Genomic DNA, 17,565 nt, shown 5'->3' with positions numbered 1-17,565 from the left:
AACTGAGCTACTACTTTTCCTACCTAAAAATCTGGAACATGCAAAACAGAACTTTTCCGTAACATCCCTTAATGGAATTAAAATTTCTGTTGACAACCAAACAAAACTCCTTGGAGCAATAATTGATGATGAACTTAAATTCAACCATCACATTCATAGCTCAATAAAAAAAACAAAAAAAAACCCCACCAAAAACTAGGTCTGCTTTAACGTCACAAAAACTTTCTTCCCTGTGCATCCAGGCCATCCCTTGCCCAATCCGTGCTTCTATCATTCCTATTCTATGCTTCACCTATTCTTACCCATCTACAGAGAAACCTAATATCCAAACTAGAAACCACATACAACAAAGTAGCCAGATTTGCTGCAAATCAGCCTTACAAATCCCATCACTGCCTCTCATTAAAGGCTTTACACTGGCCTGAATTTTCCAACTTACTGCCTCAATCCCAACTCCTTATAGCCCACAATATACTAAACAATCCTAAATCTTGCCCATTCCTTGCAAATTCTCTGGCACTTTATACTCCTCAATGCCCACTAAGAAGTACTAATCAATACTTTCTTGAAGTTCATAAGCCAAGCAAAACCTTTGGGAAAATACTCTATTGTCACTCAGTTGCAAAAAAATGGAACACACTCCCTTTAGCCCTTAGACTACTTAAAGACACAAATGCCTTCAAGAAACAGCTTAAATCTTTTTTTTCCTATCAAATTGGATATGTTCATGCTCTAAAATAATACCCAAGAAACATTCAGGGATAATCTAACTTAACTGTATCACTTCTAGCGCTCTATCTTACTACTACCTACATATTTTTTTCAGTCATATTCCATACTAGTTTGCTCATGTTACACTCTGTTCCCTTAATCCCTTATTACTGTTCTTTAATTTATTTAACTTCCAAAGTCCACACAACTTTATCTGTATATTTATTTACTTCATGGCTAGTACCTTGGTTCAGCAATGTATTGACCTTAGTCTTACCATATTTTTGCTTAGTTTTTTGCCATACTACGGGAAAATTTCCATATATGTATTGTATTGTATTTCCATCCATTCTGTATATTCCTTTATTGCATGCTATGTAATTACTTCAGAAGTATGTATACTTAAAATGTGATCTGTGTTTATCTTTGTTCTTACTATTTGTTTATTTAAAACTTTTTTTTTTTTTTGGGAGCTTTTCTCCTAGGGTCTCTGCTGAAAAAGGGCTTCTAAGAACCCAGACAGACAAACCCGGTTAACAAATGTAAAAATAAATAAATAAAATAAACTCATCTGTTCCTTGCTGTGAGCTCCAATCTTTCTGTATGCTCTTATCTTGTTTCTAATTTTATATTAGAGTGTCGTATATATATATATATATATATATATATATATATATATATATATATATATATATATATATATATATATATATATATATATATATATATATGATACTGTTGGGGAAACAAACTCGATCTCATGTATACCAGAAGAATGGTCCGTTGTGGGTAAAGGGAGGAGCTCAAGAGCTGTATCTGTAAGTCTGGTAAAAGTGGCCAGGTCGGATCCAATGTCAGATCTCTGAGACTATCAGAATGAAACTAAACAACACAGATGCATCATTATGGCGAGTACATAACTTTTGTTTTTCAGTAATACAATGTCTCCTTAAGATTAAGACTGCTTTAAGAAGTGACTATAATGCCATACAAAGAGCAAATGTGGAAGGAGGTGAGATTACAGATGCATCTCACAATGTTGTTTAACACTGTCCAGTCCAGCATCTAACATAGTGTCAGACTGCAACTATCTATTTTACATGTGCTTTAGCTCTTCAGCATTACAGTTAGGCTAGTTTTCCTGTTCAACTATAATCTAGAGGCAGGCCTTGCACCTGTTTCTCAGCCTACGGTGTCAATAACTTCACTGGATACACAAGGTTTAATCTAATATTAGATAGGAATAAGGCATAATTCTGTTTCCCAGTTTGATTGCTGCAGAAAAAAATCTGGTAGTCTACTATTCAAGAAAATATTTCTCTTTTTATTTATCATTTCTTGAGCATGTGTGTAGTTGCCTTTACTCACTAGTAATTCATTCCATTATATAGTACTGAATATGGTCACCCAAAATATTCATAACAGAGCATTGTAGGTCAGTTATTGGCTAAGCGACTGACAGCACTTTCCTAGAGACTGTTCTATTTTTGAAGGTTCTTTATCTATATATCTCCAATGAAGGCCATGAAAAATACACTAAAAACAAAAAATATAGCCCTTTGTGTTCAGAGTTACAAAACATATGAACTGCAATATGCAGCAGGTCTATTTAAATAAATGTAATATATCCTGGAATCGTGGACCAGCAATTCAATAAAGTTAGACACTTTGAGCATACAGAAAACACAAACTACCCTGGAACCATCAGCACAACACCTACAGTTATTAAATGCCAGTCTAGTGCTGAATCAGCCCCTAGATACACAAAGCAGTATGATAAGTGAAATAACTTTCTACTTTCAGCATGAAAGACAGGTTGAAATATATATTTATCACTGCTTTTGCTGCCAGTGTGTTTACCCTCTAAGAATAAAATTAACATCTTTAGCTCTCTAACATCCACTAACAAGGATTTTAATGTTCTAGCAGACTCTGACATCCATTTTCCCATCTAGTGAGATAAGTGTTGGATGGAACATAATGAACAGTAAGGATGAGCGTTGTTAAGATGGAACACATTGAAAGGTTAGCAGGAGCACTTTTACACCAGTGCTATCAGTTCCACATGTGTTATGGATATAAACACTGGAGTTACACTGATAGACAAGCAAAAAGTAGCCCTCATGTCATGCTCATAGGTTCATAGGCTGGTTCAATGGTTCAAGGCTATTGGCTCTAGGGCCTATACAAGCCTAGCCAAACAATTCCCCGGATATTTCTTCCCACAATATTTACTTCCCTGGACACGTGTCTAGCAGGGTGACTGATGTGATACCCAGGGTGAATTTCCTATCTTCAATCCAACAGTCAAGGTTCCTTTTGAAGAGGGCCAAGGAGGTGCTCTGCTTGACATGTTGACATGTATGGGCAGTTTATTCCAGAGTATGGGGAGTCTCTGGATCAGGAACCTATCCCTCCAGCATGTTTTGTTTATTGTGATGACAAGATTTAGATCCCTGGAGCATGTGGCTTTGAGGGATTGGGATTTCTTTAAGTGGAGGATGTCCAACAGCTCAGGGTTTGACACGGCCTTGTATGCTAAGCAGATATAGCCTCTGAGTAGACAATATGCCACAGAGTATAGCTGGAGTTTTTTTAGACGGTCAGCATAGGGCATCTGCTTTAGGCCTGTGATTCTTTTAGTGAGGTATTTATGTGGCCTTTTCAGCTATTGCAGATGTCTTGTGAGGTACATACCAAATGGGGCATTGTACTCTATAATGGGCCTAATGAGGGATGAGTACAGTGGGACAATGACCTCCTTTTTTCTGGATGAAAATCCCTTAGTGATGAGGTGTGCCACATAGAAGGATTTCCTGACTGCTGTGGTGATGTGGTTATTGAAGGTGAGACCACTGTCCACCTGTGTCCCTAAGTCTCTCATCACATTTTCAGTGTTTAGTGTACTGCCACCTATGTGGTAATTCATGGGTACATGTTTTTTCCCAAAGGGGATAACTATACATTTCTTGGCATTAAGCTTGAGCCCATGGATCTGGCACCAAGCATCTGTTTCTGTAAGGCCCTTTTGTAAAATATCCACATCGTTTGGGGATTCACTAATGGCTCCCAGTTTGCAGTCATCTGCAAACTTTGTTAGCCAGAGTCCCTTAGTGTTGGCCTGTACTTCAGAGAAGTAGATGCTGAACAAGAGCAGTCCCAGGACTGAACCCTGAGGTACTCCACTTGTCACTTGTCTGGAGCTGGAATTGAAGTCAGCTACTTTTACAGCCTGGGTTCTGTCAGTAAGCCAGTTGGCAACCCATTGAGTGATATAGGGATTTATGCCCAGCTTAGTAAGTTTATCTATGATTCCAGAGTGGGGGATGGTGTCAAAGGCTTTGGAGAGGTCCAGATAGGCTGTGTGGACCACTTTACCCTCGTCCACAGCTCTAGAGACTGATTTGAAGAAGTCAATCAGGTTCAGGAGACAAGATTGGCCCTTCGCGAACCCAAACTGGGTGGGGTCCAGTGTTTGAAGTTTGCCAATGTCTTTGTTTATAAGTTCCATGATAATGCGTTCCATGTCCTTGTAGATCAGGCTCATAAGATTGATGGGACGGTAGTTCCCAGGATCCAAGGTGGATCCACCCTTGTGGAGTGGGATAAATGTAGCTGAGCGCCACTCAGTGGGCACGAAGCCTGAGGTGAGGCTATGATTAAACATGACATTTAGGTGAGGTGCCAGTTCATTTTGTAGTTCATGTAGTACACAGCCTAGGATGTCATCTGGTCCCATGGATGCTGCATTCTTAGCTTTGGAGAGTGCGGTTTCTACCTGTGTGGCCGTGATTACTGGAATTTGGCAATCTTTTGGTATTGAGATGGGCCCTTTAGGGGGTGAGAGGGGGTGAAGATGGCAGTAAATCAATCTGCCAGGATATTGGCAATATCCTTTGGATCAGTATATTTAATGCCATTCTGTTGTAGCTCAGAGCAGATCTGAGCATTGCCATTTAAATTCTTGATATAACTATGGAATGTCTTGTAGTTGCCTTTGGAATCTTTGGCAATTTTATTTTTGTAACTAGCTTTGGAGGATATTATGAGGGATCTCAGCTTCTTACTGAGGCTGGTAAGGAAGTTTTTGCATTCTGGGATTTGAAGTTTTTGCATTCGGGGATTTTCCTCTTTTCTGCAAGAATTTCTTCCTTCTGTTGTATAGCTTGTTTATGGCAGGGGACCACCAGACTGGCTTCCTTTTTTTGGAGGAGAGCATCTTGGTTCTATTTGGGATGGCACGATTCATGCATGAGTGAATATGCTTGTACAGTGCCTTAGTGTTGGATTCAGCAGTCGAACTTTCAGCTCCCGTCTGCACAGGTGCCATGACATTTGTCACTTCTGACTTAGGCAGCATGAAGTTGGCTTTGGAGAAGTTTTTATGGAGGTTTCCTTACTGGGGGGTGGGGGTGGGATGTGGATGTCAAGGGTGATTTGCTTATGGTCAGACCTGACCAATGAAGGGGTGACCATTGGTGTGGAGCATCTATCTCCCATGTTGGTAATGACCAGGTCTAGGATACTGGAGCCCCTGGTGGGACAATGGATTAGAAGATCCAGGGCACTGGAATTTATGAATTCCAAGAACCATTTGGAAAAGATGTTGGTACCCGAGTAGTTTTCCCAGTTAATGGGTGGGTAGTTGAAATCACCCAGTATTAGGGTGTTTGGTTGTATCCTAATATTTCCAGTATGTTTAGATAGTTGTAGTGAGAATCTTAGGGCATGGTGGGGGATTTGTAGCAAGCTACAATTTGGATTGCAGTCTTGCCTAGTGGTAGTTGCACCTGGAGAATTTCAGATGCATTGTGTTAGGCAACTAGCCTGGAGGTATGAATATCCTTGGTGAATATGGACACTCCTCCACCTTTAGTGTTTAGGTCTTGGTTTGGTGGCCGAAAAGTGTGGTAAGAGTTGTAGCCTGGTATTGCAGGGGTGGTCTCTGGAGTCTTAACCAGGTCTCAGTTACTGCTCAGATATCAATGTTCTCCATTTTTAGGAGTACCTCGAGAGAGTGCATTTTGAAGTTTAGACTTCTAGCATTGAATAGCATTACCTTCATATTTTGCGTGCTTGTGTCTGTTACATTGGTGGTTTTGTCCTTTGAACCTTGCCTAAAAACGGCACTATAGGTGTGGCAAGAGCTTTAGCCAGTAACCTGAATCCCAGGGTTGACAGGTGCAGACCATCTCTGGCAAAGCATCATGGTTTGTCGATCATGTTGTCCCAGGCAGACAGATACTGAATCCCCTTTGAATGTCACCAGAAGCTTAGCCAATTGTTGAAGTCAATCATTTTGTCCTTATACTGTGGTATCATTCTGGGCAAAGGCTACTTAGGGCTAAGATCATACCTGCCTGGGCCACATGATCTGAGAGCTCTTCCATGTCTCTTTTCATGTAGTCCAGGGAGGTACATCTCAAGTTATTCACTCCAACATGGACAATGACAGAGTCGTATTTGTACTTGTTGTGGAGTGACTTGAATGCATGCATTATGTGGCAGATCCTGGCACCCAACAGGCAGCTGACTGTAATTTTCTCCTCGCTCAGCCTGGTGAGTGGGACATCAGTGTGCCTGACTATAGAGTCACCTATCACTAAAGTGTTGGGTACATTATCTTGCCTTAGGGGCTGTTGTTGGGTGGCACACTTGTGTTGTGCGCTATGTGTCACTTTAGCTGTGACTGGTGTTTGTTTGCATTTCAGCTTCGGAGGTCCTTGTTGCTTCAGCAGGTTAATGTTAAGGGCCTCCACATATGTGGGTTTAGTGTTGCTATGTGTGGATGTTGATGGTGTGGCTATGTGTTGCTTGAGGTGTAGTGCAGGTGTTAACCTTCTCCTCTTGACTGTCTAGCACAATCTTGGATGGAGAGAGCTTTGCTTCCAGTTTGGCTATGTAAGTGCATCTCTCACAGGTTGTAGTTTTGGGTGTTGGGTGGTAGGAGGAGAGGGTTGTCTGTGTACATGAGGCAGTTGCTGCATTGCCTCAGTATGCCCAGATTCACCAGGTGGACAGGAGAAATCACTGGAAGCTGATCCTTGGACATGTCTGTTTAGGTGCTTTTTTTGTAAAGTACTGGAGTTGTTTTCCCTTACCTTTGCAAGGTAATTTGCAGTTATAGGCTGTTTAGTGCCTATGATTAATTTCTCCTTATTAACAAGTAGAGTTGAGTGCTTGGATCAGTTTAAAGCTTCCTAGTGCTTTCCAGCAGGTTCTAGAGCAAGTGCTTCTCACAGGGGTTCAGATTTTAGTGCTACTACTGAGAAACCAGCTAGTTCTAAGGGAAAATTTGAAGAGCACACTTTATGGCACCTGGGATAGTTTAACCGTAGCCCTGCAGTGCTGCATGATACAAAAAAATGCACAAACATACATGTTTTTAAGCCAGAAATTTGAAAGGTATAGAAATCGAAATCAGCCCAAAATGGCTAATAAAATTACAATTTCACAGCTGGAAACCACTCCTCTAGTGTTAGATAGGCAGTACAATGCTCACCACTCCCTGTGATATGTTTGTGCTGATCAGTTATCAATGTGGTTTTCCCCCTACATCCTGTTTTTGTATAATGAGTAAACAACGTCTTTAATAATGCAACTGTCTATTGAGCATCTGCTGTTAACAATGAAAAACAAGCAATACATGTAAACCAGTGAGTGAATGTGATCAGCAGTTTGCCCCAGTGATTAAAACAATGAGCTGTAGGCATTTTAATGTGCAGAGTTTTGTTTGAATATATTTACTAACCAGATAAAAACAAGTAGATGCACTTCGCTCTACAGGACAGCCAATATGACTCCTCAAGACACAACTTCACAAAGAACCAACTCACTGAGCACAAGTAGTTGGGAAATCAACCCAATGAACAACTTACATGTAAGGTATGTTTGTAAGGAGAAGCTCCCTTGTGCCCCACTCCCCCAAACTTGTACAAATGAACTCCACATTCATCCAAATCATGAAGAACAGATAAATCCTTTTACAAAAATGACTTATTCCCAGCACATTCCTAGAAACCCCACTGGCAATGCTGTACTGTAGAAAACAATGATTGTAGAGTCGAATTTCATGGGTCTATATTAGAACATCAAAATTTCAAAACTTCGAATGTTTTAATATCGACCCCTATTCAGTGAACGCTGAAAATAACAAAGCTACAGAAAACCAAAGTTTTTCCTAGGGAAAGAATTTGGTTGTTCTGTTTCTGTCGCTTTGCTATTTTCAGCGCTATGGTGGAAAGTTACAGGTCAGGTTCAGGTAAGTGCGATTGGGCGCAGGTTAGGTGAGTTAGGGTTAGGGTGCGGGTTAGGTATGCGTGCGATTGTGTGGACGTGAGGGTTGGGGCAGGGTAAGTGAGTTAGGGTTAGGGCAGGTGTAAGGTGAGTGTGCGATAGTGATGGACCTTAGGGTTAGGGTTTGAGTTAAGGTAAGTGGATAGTTAGTGGTGTATGTATAGTTTAGTGTAGGGTTAGATGTAAGATTTTAGGTGTATGTGTGTGGATTGCTGTTTGTTTGGTGTGCTTGTGTTGTGTGTATGTGTTTTGGAACAGCAAATTTTTTCCCTAGGAAAAAATTAACTTTTCTGCATGTTCAATGTTGTAAGCGTTCAGTGAATAGGGGTCGATATTAGAACATTCAAAGTTTTGAAACTTCGATGTTCTAATATAGATGCGAATTGCATTTGGAGAGTTAGAACCTCATCATGTTTGCTCTTCACAAGATGTACAGAAACCTTCCCCAGGTGATCTGAGACAAATGGTCTGTTTAAATGACTTGACCAGGGATCAAACAATATACAGGATGAAAGTAGGGGAATCAAACCCATAATTGATGACTGAATCTTGTACTACTAACTTTTTCATCCCCTTAGCCTTTACCTGAATGGTATGCATCTTTAAGTGTGCTATTTCTCCCATCCACCCGAGTTCAGTTTCTGTAGTACTTTGCTAATGTTCATTAAACCCTACTCATTCATGCAAGTTCTATTTCTTTTTCAGATTGAAGAAATACCAGGCATTAAAATTATTCAGTCCTCAGCTACTGTCTACTTTGCAAATGCTGACCTCTATTCAGAGGCTGTCAAAAAGAAGGTAAGTGGCTGGTAGAGTACAGAAAGTTTTTTCTTGAAGAGCAAAATTTAATTGAAAGAGGACCTTACTTGAGTACAAGTGCTGCACTTAGTAGGCGTGCCTGATAGATCTGACATGTTTGTGGAACAGGTGGTCACAAAATGTATAGTTTCTAAGTAGTAAGAATAAGCTATCTGAAGCAATTGAGCAGGCTAGAGCACATTATGTCTGTATATATATATATATATATATATATATATATATATATATATATATATTTATATATATATATATATATATGTGTGTGTGTGTGTGTGTGTGTGTGTGTGTGTGTGTGTGTGTGTGTGTGTGTGTGTGTGTGTGTGTGTATGCATATATATATATATATATATATATATATATATATATATATATATATATACATATATATATATATATATATATATATAACTATATATATATATATATATATATATATGAAAAGTTGTTTATAGCAGTTTTTCTAATGCATATTTTTAACATTTCAGTTTGCTGTTTCACTCTTGCAGTTAGTTACAGCTTCACTACAGGTGCTCAAGTCCCAGGAGTTTGAAAACCATTATCTAGAAGCCAAGGACCTGAATGCCTTGTTGCTCACGTTGGCTGCTGCTCATACTTGAACTCAGATATGTGCTTAGGCAAACAGCAGTGGGGAGGGAGTGCAGCTCAAGCAGAAAAACATCAGTCTCTTGATAAGAGTCTATAATAGACCAAGTATATAGATAGAACTTTGAACCAGTAATATTTTAAGTTACAAACTGTAATTGTCTTTTTAGTTATATGATGTGTCTGGACAAGTACATACAAAATAGAGAACTGTACTCTATAATTTGTCTAATTAGAGCAAAATATAGAGATGATATCTTCCTGTTGACCTAGATATTATACTGTTGGAGATCGGGTATGCTAAATAGAAAAAAATTCAGACTTTTGATGTGATGCTATATGGTAGTCAGTTGACAGTTTATTTATCAAGGTTCTAGGCTATTGGCCCTAGGGCCTATATAAGCCTAGCCAAAAAGGTACCCTGGCTTTCGCAACCCAAGAAAATTATTTTCCTGTGCCCCTGTCGAGCAGAGCCACAGAAGTGATCCCCAGGGTGAATTTCCTATTTCCCATCCAATCATCAAGATTTTTTTTTTTTTGAAGAATGCTAATGAGGAGCTCTGTTTGATATAGATAGGTAGTCTGTTCCAGAGTATGGGAAGTCTCTGGGACAGGACTCTATCCCTCAATCATGTTCTGTTTATTGTGGTGGCAAAGTTTAGGTCCCTCGAGTGTGTAGCTTGGAGGGATTGGGATTTCTTTAAGTGGAGCATGTCCAACAACTCTGGGTTTGACATAGCTTTGTATGTTAGGCAGAGATTGCCTCTGAATAAGCGATATGCGATGGGGTAAAGCTGGAGTTTTTTGAGATGGTCTGTGTAGGGCATCTGTTTGAGGCCAGTAGTCCTCTTTGTGAGGTATTTCTGTGGCCTTTCCAGTTGTTGTAGATGTCTTGTGAGGTACATACTAAAAGGGGCGTTGTACTCTATAATGGGTCTAATGAGTGATGAGTAGAGGGGAAGAATGACCTCTTTTGTCTGGATGAGAAACCTTTTGTGATGAGGTGTGCCACATAGAAGGATTTCCTGACCACTGTGGCAATGTGATTATCAAAGGAGAGACTACTGTCCACCTGTGTCCCAAGGTCTCTTATCACACTTTTGGTGTTAAGTAGACTACCACCTATGTGGTAGTTCATGGGTACAGAGTATTTACCAAAGGGGATGACAATACACTTTTTGGCATTGAGCATGAGGCCATGGCTTTGACACCAGGTATCTGTCTCAGTGAGGCCCTTTTGTAGCATGTCCACATCGTTAGGAGTTTCGATTATACCTCCTAGTTTGCAGTCATCTGCAGACTTCATTAGCCAAAGACCTTCTGTGTTAGCCTGTACTTCTGAGAAGTAAATACCAAACAGGAGAGGACCCAGGACTGAACCCTGTGGTACTCCACTTTTCACTGGTCTGAAATCGGATTTGGAGTTTGATACTTTCACAGTGTGGGTTCTGTCCATGAGTCAGTTGGCAACCCATCTTGTGGCATAGGGATTTGCATCTAGTTTAGTGAGTTTATCTATAATTCCAGAGTGGGGGATGGTGTCAAAAGCCTTGGCAAGATCTAGATAGGCTGTGTGAACCACCTTAACCTCACCCATGGCATTGGTGACTGCTTTAAAGAAGTCTATCAGTTTAAGGAGACATGATCTGCCTTTTACAAACCCGAACTGGGTGGGGTCCAGAGTTTGGAGATTACCAATGTCTTTGTTTATGAGTTCCATGATGAAACATCCCATGGCCTTGCAGACCAGGCTCATCTGGCTAATGGGGTGGTAGTTACCGGGGTCCATCATGGCTCCCCCTTTGTGGATTGGGATAACTGTCACAGTGCACCATTCAGTGGGCACAAAGCCTGAGGTGAGGCTATGATTGAATATGGTACTTAGGTGGGGTGCCAGTTCATTCTGTAGTTCATGTAAAAGGCAGCCTGGGATATTGTCAGGCCCCATGAATGCTGTGTTCTTGGCTTTGGAGAGTGTGTTTTTTACCTGTGCAGCCATGATTACAGGAACTTTGCATTCTTCCAGTATAGAGATGGGCCGTCTAGGGGGTGAGAGGGGGGTAAAGTTAGCACTGAACCTATCTGCCAGGATGTTGGCAATATCAGTTGGTTCCGTATATTTAGTGTCATTGTGCTGTAACTCAGTGCAGATCTGAGTGTTGCCATTAAGATTCTTGACATAGCTATAGAATGCTTTGTGGTTGTCTTTAGAGTCAGTGGCAATTTTGTTTTGGCGATTTTTTTTTACATTTCCATTATGTATGGATCCCCTTCACCCCTGCATCTTTAAATATTCTATGAAATTTCAGAACACTGGGGGATATGAAGTGCAGAACTACCAGTGATTTAATGTCTGCGTTATGTTTCATCCTTATTACTCTTTTGGTTAGAGATGACTGTGATATTAATTTTAGGGAAACGGCAAACATTTCTACAGCTAAATACAGCATAGGGAAGCATTATATGTGATCCCGTGGCTATGACCTGGTAAATGATTAATTTTTATAAATACTAACATTTCCATCTTAAGCTGAATTATGATGGTCTACACATTTACTGTTTTGTGAAATGTGCTCAGCCATAACATATTTGAATATTTCTATTTTGATTTAAAAGATATTTTCATGAGCTGCACTGATAAGTGGTCTAGTACTTTAAGGGTTCATTTAGAGTACACTGTAGCATGAAATAGTTGACTATTTGGGAGATTAATTAAATATGTAAACTGTCCTTTGCCCTGCAGACATGCCACTGATCTATTTTTAAGCATGTCTGGTAGCTCATAAAGAGTTGACACTGAAGTAGGGGCATTATAGTATACCATACATGTGTATTTTCACAACATATTAGTTAATAAAGGGACTGTTATGTTACCATTTAAAAATTGTTCTCTAGTTTGGATAAGTTTCAGAAATACAATAGCTCATTTAGGAGAGTCAGTACTAGCTTAAGTCTGTACTCACTGCATAAAATTAAATAAGACATGTTTCTAAGTTCATTTGCTTTTTGCAGTTATACAACGTATTTGGAAAACGCTTGATCACACAGTAATTACCCTATGACATGGCAACATAGAAATGTTGATTTACCATGTGTAAAGACATACCTTTCAGTTGTCCATAATTTCACAAAATATTGAGTTTTTTGTTTTGTATTCTCAGTCTGATACTCAAAAATATTGTTTGCTGGTACATCACTGAGGATTGATGTCAGTAAATAATGACAGAGGTTTTGAGTTGCAGACCTTTTATCTTTCAGGAAATGAATGATGATACAACACCTATTATTCTAGCAATTGAGTTTATAATATCAATATTTAAAACATGTCTCTAGTTTGGGGCCTTTGTACCCCTGATATTTTGGCTTTGTCAAGAATTCTTGTACTAAGTAGTTATAAGGTATGTACAGAGAGGATATACATAAGTATATGTGCATTTAAATACCCCCATGTAACTTTCTGGTAATGCTCACATGCAATGTTTGTACATTTTCTTCTGAAGCCAGATTGTTTTTATTTCACAGGATCTAGAAAGTTACCCTTTGCAAGCAGCTTAGTCATACTCATGCCCAATACATTTTCTCCTCCAGGTAGAATATGTTTAGAGCCAACTGGTAATGTGAAGAAGTTGGTATTACTGCAAAAAATAATTTTACTACTTGAATCTTTTATTGAGTGTTTCTTTAGCTTTATTCAACTTGACTCAACAAAATGGTAAGGGAGAACCAGGCCAAACTTAGGATCATACCCTGGAATGTCAACATGTGTAAAACCAAGGTTAATGGAATTGTTATGCTGAATAAATTATCTCAGAATTATAAACAAATTGCTTTCCTGTAAGAAACAAAACTCAGAAGATCTGCCTTAAATGTGATTACTAAAACACAGATAAGATGAAGAACCGCTGTGGTTGCAGCTACAGTTAAAAGAGGGTCAATTGCATTACTTAGTAATAGTCTAGAACAGCACAAAGATAACAAAACTACAGATTCTAGCTTAAAATCCCACTGGAAATGTTATGTTCTGCAATTGTACGGCCCCAATGAGGAGAACATTAATGTGTATCACAGATTTTCAGCTGAACTGGGAAGAAGGAGAGGGAGATTTAAAACATGGTACGGTCTCCTATGGTAGACAACATTATTTTAAGCAGGCAGCAGCTTGAAAAAAAAAACAACAGAACATTGGATACTCTCTTGTCATGCTTTCCTAACAGCAAAATGAGATCTAATCAACCAAACTGGTCTTTGTGAGAATTTGAACTATCAAAGTTTTCCTTTGATACCGAGCAATAACTTGGTTCACATTGATAATTCGCCAACAGTCCCCCTGGGCCCCATGTAATTCAAATTTCCTTTTCCCATAATTAATTTAATAAATTGTCATTGAATGTTTTCCAGACTCTTGAAAAGAAGTTTAGAAAAAGAGTCCATAATGTTTTACCATATTCAGTCCAACTTTGAAATTATAATGCGACATAGGCTTATCATTGCCAGGCTAGAATTTTAAAGTTATACATTTTGGGGGGGGGGGTCCACAAACAGCCTCCTGAGACACAATACAAGGGAACAGTAGTATTTATCATGTGTTCTTTTGTAAAATCTTATCATATTGGTGTCTTGTTTCATCAAAATATGAGGTTGCTTTGTCACAAGCCCTCTACCTACTGTGATGTCATGTGACTTGCAGAAGAGGGGAAAATGTGTTTTTGCTCTCTTCAGTTTTCCAAGTTTGCCAAGGCTGCGTGGCCTTGGAGGTTTAGGTCTTGTAGTGGAGGCCAAGCCTCCACACTGAGTGCTATTTGCAAATCCGACTGTATTTTAGCATTTTGTTGCATTTTGAGTTGCACTCTATTGGTTTCTACGTCGACTATGTTATTTTAGTTTCAGTTTTCTGTCTTGACTAATGGAGATGTGATGTTCTGTTATGGTCCCCTGAATATAGTCATTATCATAATAGCTTCTTTTCTAGAAGTAGTGATCCAGACATTTTTCTGTTTACCCTTTTGTCCCATAGTATTCAGTTTCTTTCTGTTTAAAAATAACTTTATCCAGTATTGCTTAAGGTATAACTAACTAATATATTTTGCTAAATGTGCATATTCCAAATGATGCAGTTACCATGAAAGAGAGATTAGTAATCAGTTTTTATCATTTTTAAAATCCTTGTTTACCATGGCATTTTCAAAACATATGTTCAGTAATTCCATGAAAAAATATGAGGACTTCTTTTACCTTGATGTAACAAGACTGGCTGGTTGATATTAGGTTGAATACTTTCTTACCATTATTTAAAAGCCTTACTTTCTACATTTTCAGAGCTTAATTCTGTTTGTTGCATGACAGTCTGACACCAGGCCTGATGTCCTCATGTCTTCATCTGTCTTACAGTGTGCATCAAACTACTCATTAAAGGCACTTTGTCTCCATCACCTGAAACTTCTTGAACTGCACTGCCTTCATTTTCCAAATGTGTATACCCCACAGAAGTACTTGTCACACCACTGTTTTGTACACCTTACTTATAAATTTCTTCAGCATTTTTCTGAAACATACTACTTTGACACTTTATGCTTATTGGCTGCAGCACCTCTCTTTCTAGCTTTAACCTTCTCATTCAGACCACCACTCCCAAATCTTGAAGTTGTTTACCTGTTCCACTATATTCAATAGTTTTTCAGTTTTAAGGTTCTGCTGATTCCCCCATTTGCTGCCATGACAGTTGTAATGTCTGTACTCAGTTTCATCCCATGCACCTTTAGTTTTGTTTTCTTAGTCTCCTCTCATTTGCCTAAGCTCCTGCTCAGAGTTTGCTTGTAGTGCCATATCATCTGCATACAACAGCTTTGTTGATCTGTTTCCTCTGACCTGCTTGCTGATGTAGTCCATCACCAGTATGAACAGCAGTGGGTACACAGTTGAGCCCTGATGCACAGTCACTCCCACTAGTAACCCCTTTGTGAGTTTAAATACCATTTGTCATTGGGTTCTTGTACGCAGCCTGCACTAATTCTACAATTTTTTTCAGTGACTTCAAACCACTATAGAACTGCCCAAATACGCTTTCTTGGGACCATGTGATGGCCTTTCTCCATGTCTCTGAATGCTCTATTGCCACACGTTTTCTCCTAAGATTTTTCAATGTCTAATGGTTCATTGCAGGAAGTGTGGAGTATACATTATGTGTCTGAATTCTCACTCATGCAAAATCTTCCAAATTCCTGACTTTAATATTGTGAGCCATTATCAGACATAACAGCACTAGTTATCTGATTTGGATATAGTGGGATCATTGTAGTAATCACTCTTGAGCTTGATTATTTTGCCATACTTGGAATAATAATATATATACACATAACATACTTTGCTTCATTAAAATTGAAACAAATCTGTGTCCCATCAACTAGGGAGTTGACTTGGTAATAGGCATGCTATCATCTCCTTTGGATTACCATTAGAGTATAAATTACATATGGCACACCTCTGTAGTCTTGTTCTATTTGAGTCAGGATAAACCAAACCAAAGCCAAAAAACAGTTAAAAATAAAAAGAGCGAGAGACAAACTGAGTGATATCCAAGAAGTAAAATTAGATGCAGTTTTATTAGCGGTTTCGGAGGGGTCGGTGCCTCTCCTTCTTCAGCTTGGCACCGACCCCTCCGAAAGCGCTAATAAAACTGCATCTAATTTTACTTCTTGGATATCGCTCAGTTTATCTCTTGCTCTTTTTGTTTTTATTTGAGTCAGGATGCCTGACCAATGCATTATATCTCTTACCCTTTGCTTGTACTTTATTATTCCTAAATGTAATTCATTTATCCTCTCAAACATTTATCTTGGTAACAATGGGAAATATTATTTTGCCATCTTTGAACATTAAGTCCTGAACATCACTCATTTCTTCCCTGGCATAAAATAAGACTGAATTTCAGTCCTTACTTGGGATTTTTTTTTTACATTTTTGGAACTCTTTCACTTTTTTCTATCATCTGTATTCACTTTCAGATCATACTTCTGTCGAATGATATCCATGGTCCACAATCTGAGAGGTTCAAAAAGACGTTCTGAATATGATTTGCAAGGGTCTATGGTCTGCCTTCATATGAATTTAGTTGCTACAGGCATATTCATGTAATTTCTCACATTCAGACATTACTATGAAGTTTTTTTCTGTATGAGCATATTGACATTTCCATATCTGTAGATGTTCTTGACCCATATTCAGCTGAACTATTCTATTTACGGATCTAAACTCCTACATGATTCTGATGGTTATCTACTTGGAGCACTATTGGCTTATATAGATCATACTATTTTATACTGGTGGTTCTGTATCTAGTTTCTTGAACGTTTCAACATTTTTTTGGCATTCATTCCCAAGCTAGATCTTATTCTAGTAGCTTTCTTGGAGTCTTAGCTGTATCAGGCATATCGGATTCCAGTGTTGTAAAATACTGCATCATTCATATGAACCTCTGTAATGCTTGCTTGTCCTTTGGCATTGGCATTTGTACATTTTCTCTGTTCTTTTCCTCTATAAGGCTTCAGTCATTCTGACATTATAACATATCCAAGGTATTCCATGCTTTTTCAAGTATTTCTTAGTTGCTGTTATTTATCTTGAAATGAAAATGCATATAAATAAATAAATAAATAATACTGTCTTAATTTATTTAGCAGGTGTATTAGTCTCTTGCCTTTCTCTTCTTCCATCTGACCCCATGCTACCAGATCATCAGTTATACTTACGTTGTCTTCCAAGCTTTGAGTTACATGCATTAGAATAGGTATCAATCATACATTTGATGCACTAGTGACTTGCATTCAAACTATAATCATAAAACTGGAATGTGTTTGATCGTTACACTAAAATCAAGATTATCTTACAAAAATTCATTTAATGTACAACAATATTTGATCTAGGATATTTAAGCAGTTGATGTGTTGGGATGCAACCCATCATATTGGGGTTACAAGGTTGAAGATCTCCTGCAAAAACATTTTTGAAATTTTACAGTGCTTTTTGAGTTACTGTGTTTCTGTAACAGATGGCAGTTTTGGATATTTGTCACAGAGCCATTGGAACACCTTCTGGCACTATTAAATTGCCAGAAGAAAGTCCAAGAACTCTACTTTCCAA

The 17,565-nt window shown here is 38.7% G+C and overlaps 1 protein-coding gene across 1 annotated transcript in view; it reads left to right on the top strand.

Annotated features, from left to right (window-relative positions):
• The window catches only part of LOC122807521 (solute carrier family 26 member 6-like), a 1,069,142-nt gene that overhangs the window by 933,877 nt on the left and 117,700 nt on the right, over positions 1-17,565 (top strand). Inside the window, exon 14 of the mRNA XM_044078446.1 lies at positions 8,713-8,805. Coding sequence (XP_043934381.1) covers positions 8,713-8,805 — 93 coding nt within the window. The remainder of the gene's footprint in view (positions 1-8,712; positions 8,806-17,565) is intronic.

The sequence above is a fragment of the Protopterus annectens genome, chromosome 7.part1, assembly GCF_019279795.1.
Source record: "Protopterus annectens isolate FY-2018-M chromosome 7.part1, PAN1.0, whole genome shotgun sequence".
Classification (NCBI taxonomy): domain Eukaryota; kingdom Metazoa; phylum Chordata; order Ceratodontiformes; family Protopteridae; genus Protopterus; species Protopterus annectens.
The sequence above is the reverse complement of the archived record's forward strand: the minus strand, read 5'-3'. Positions and strand labels throughout refer to the sequence as shown.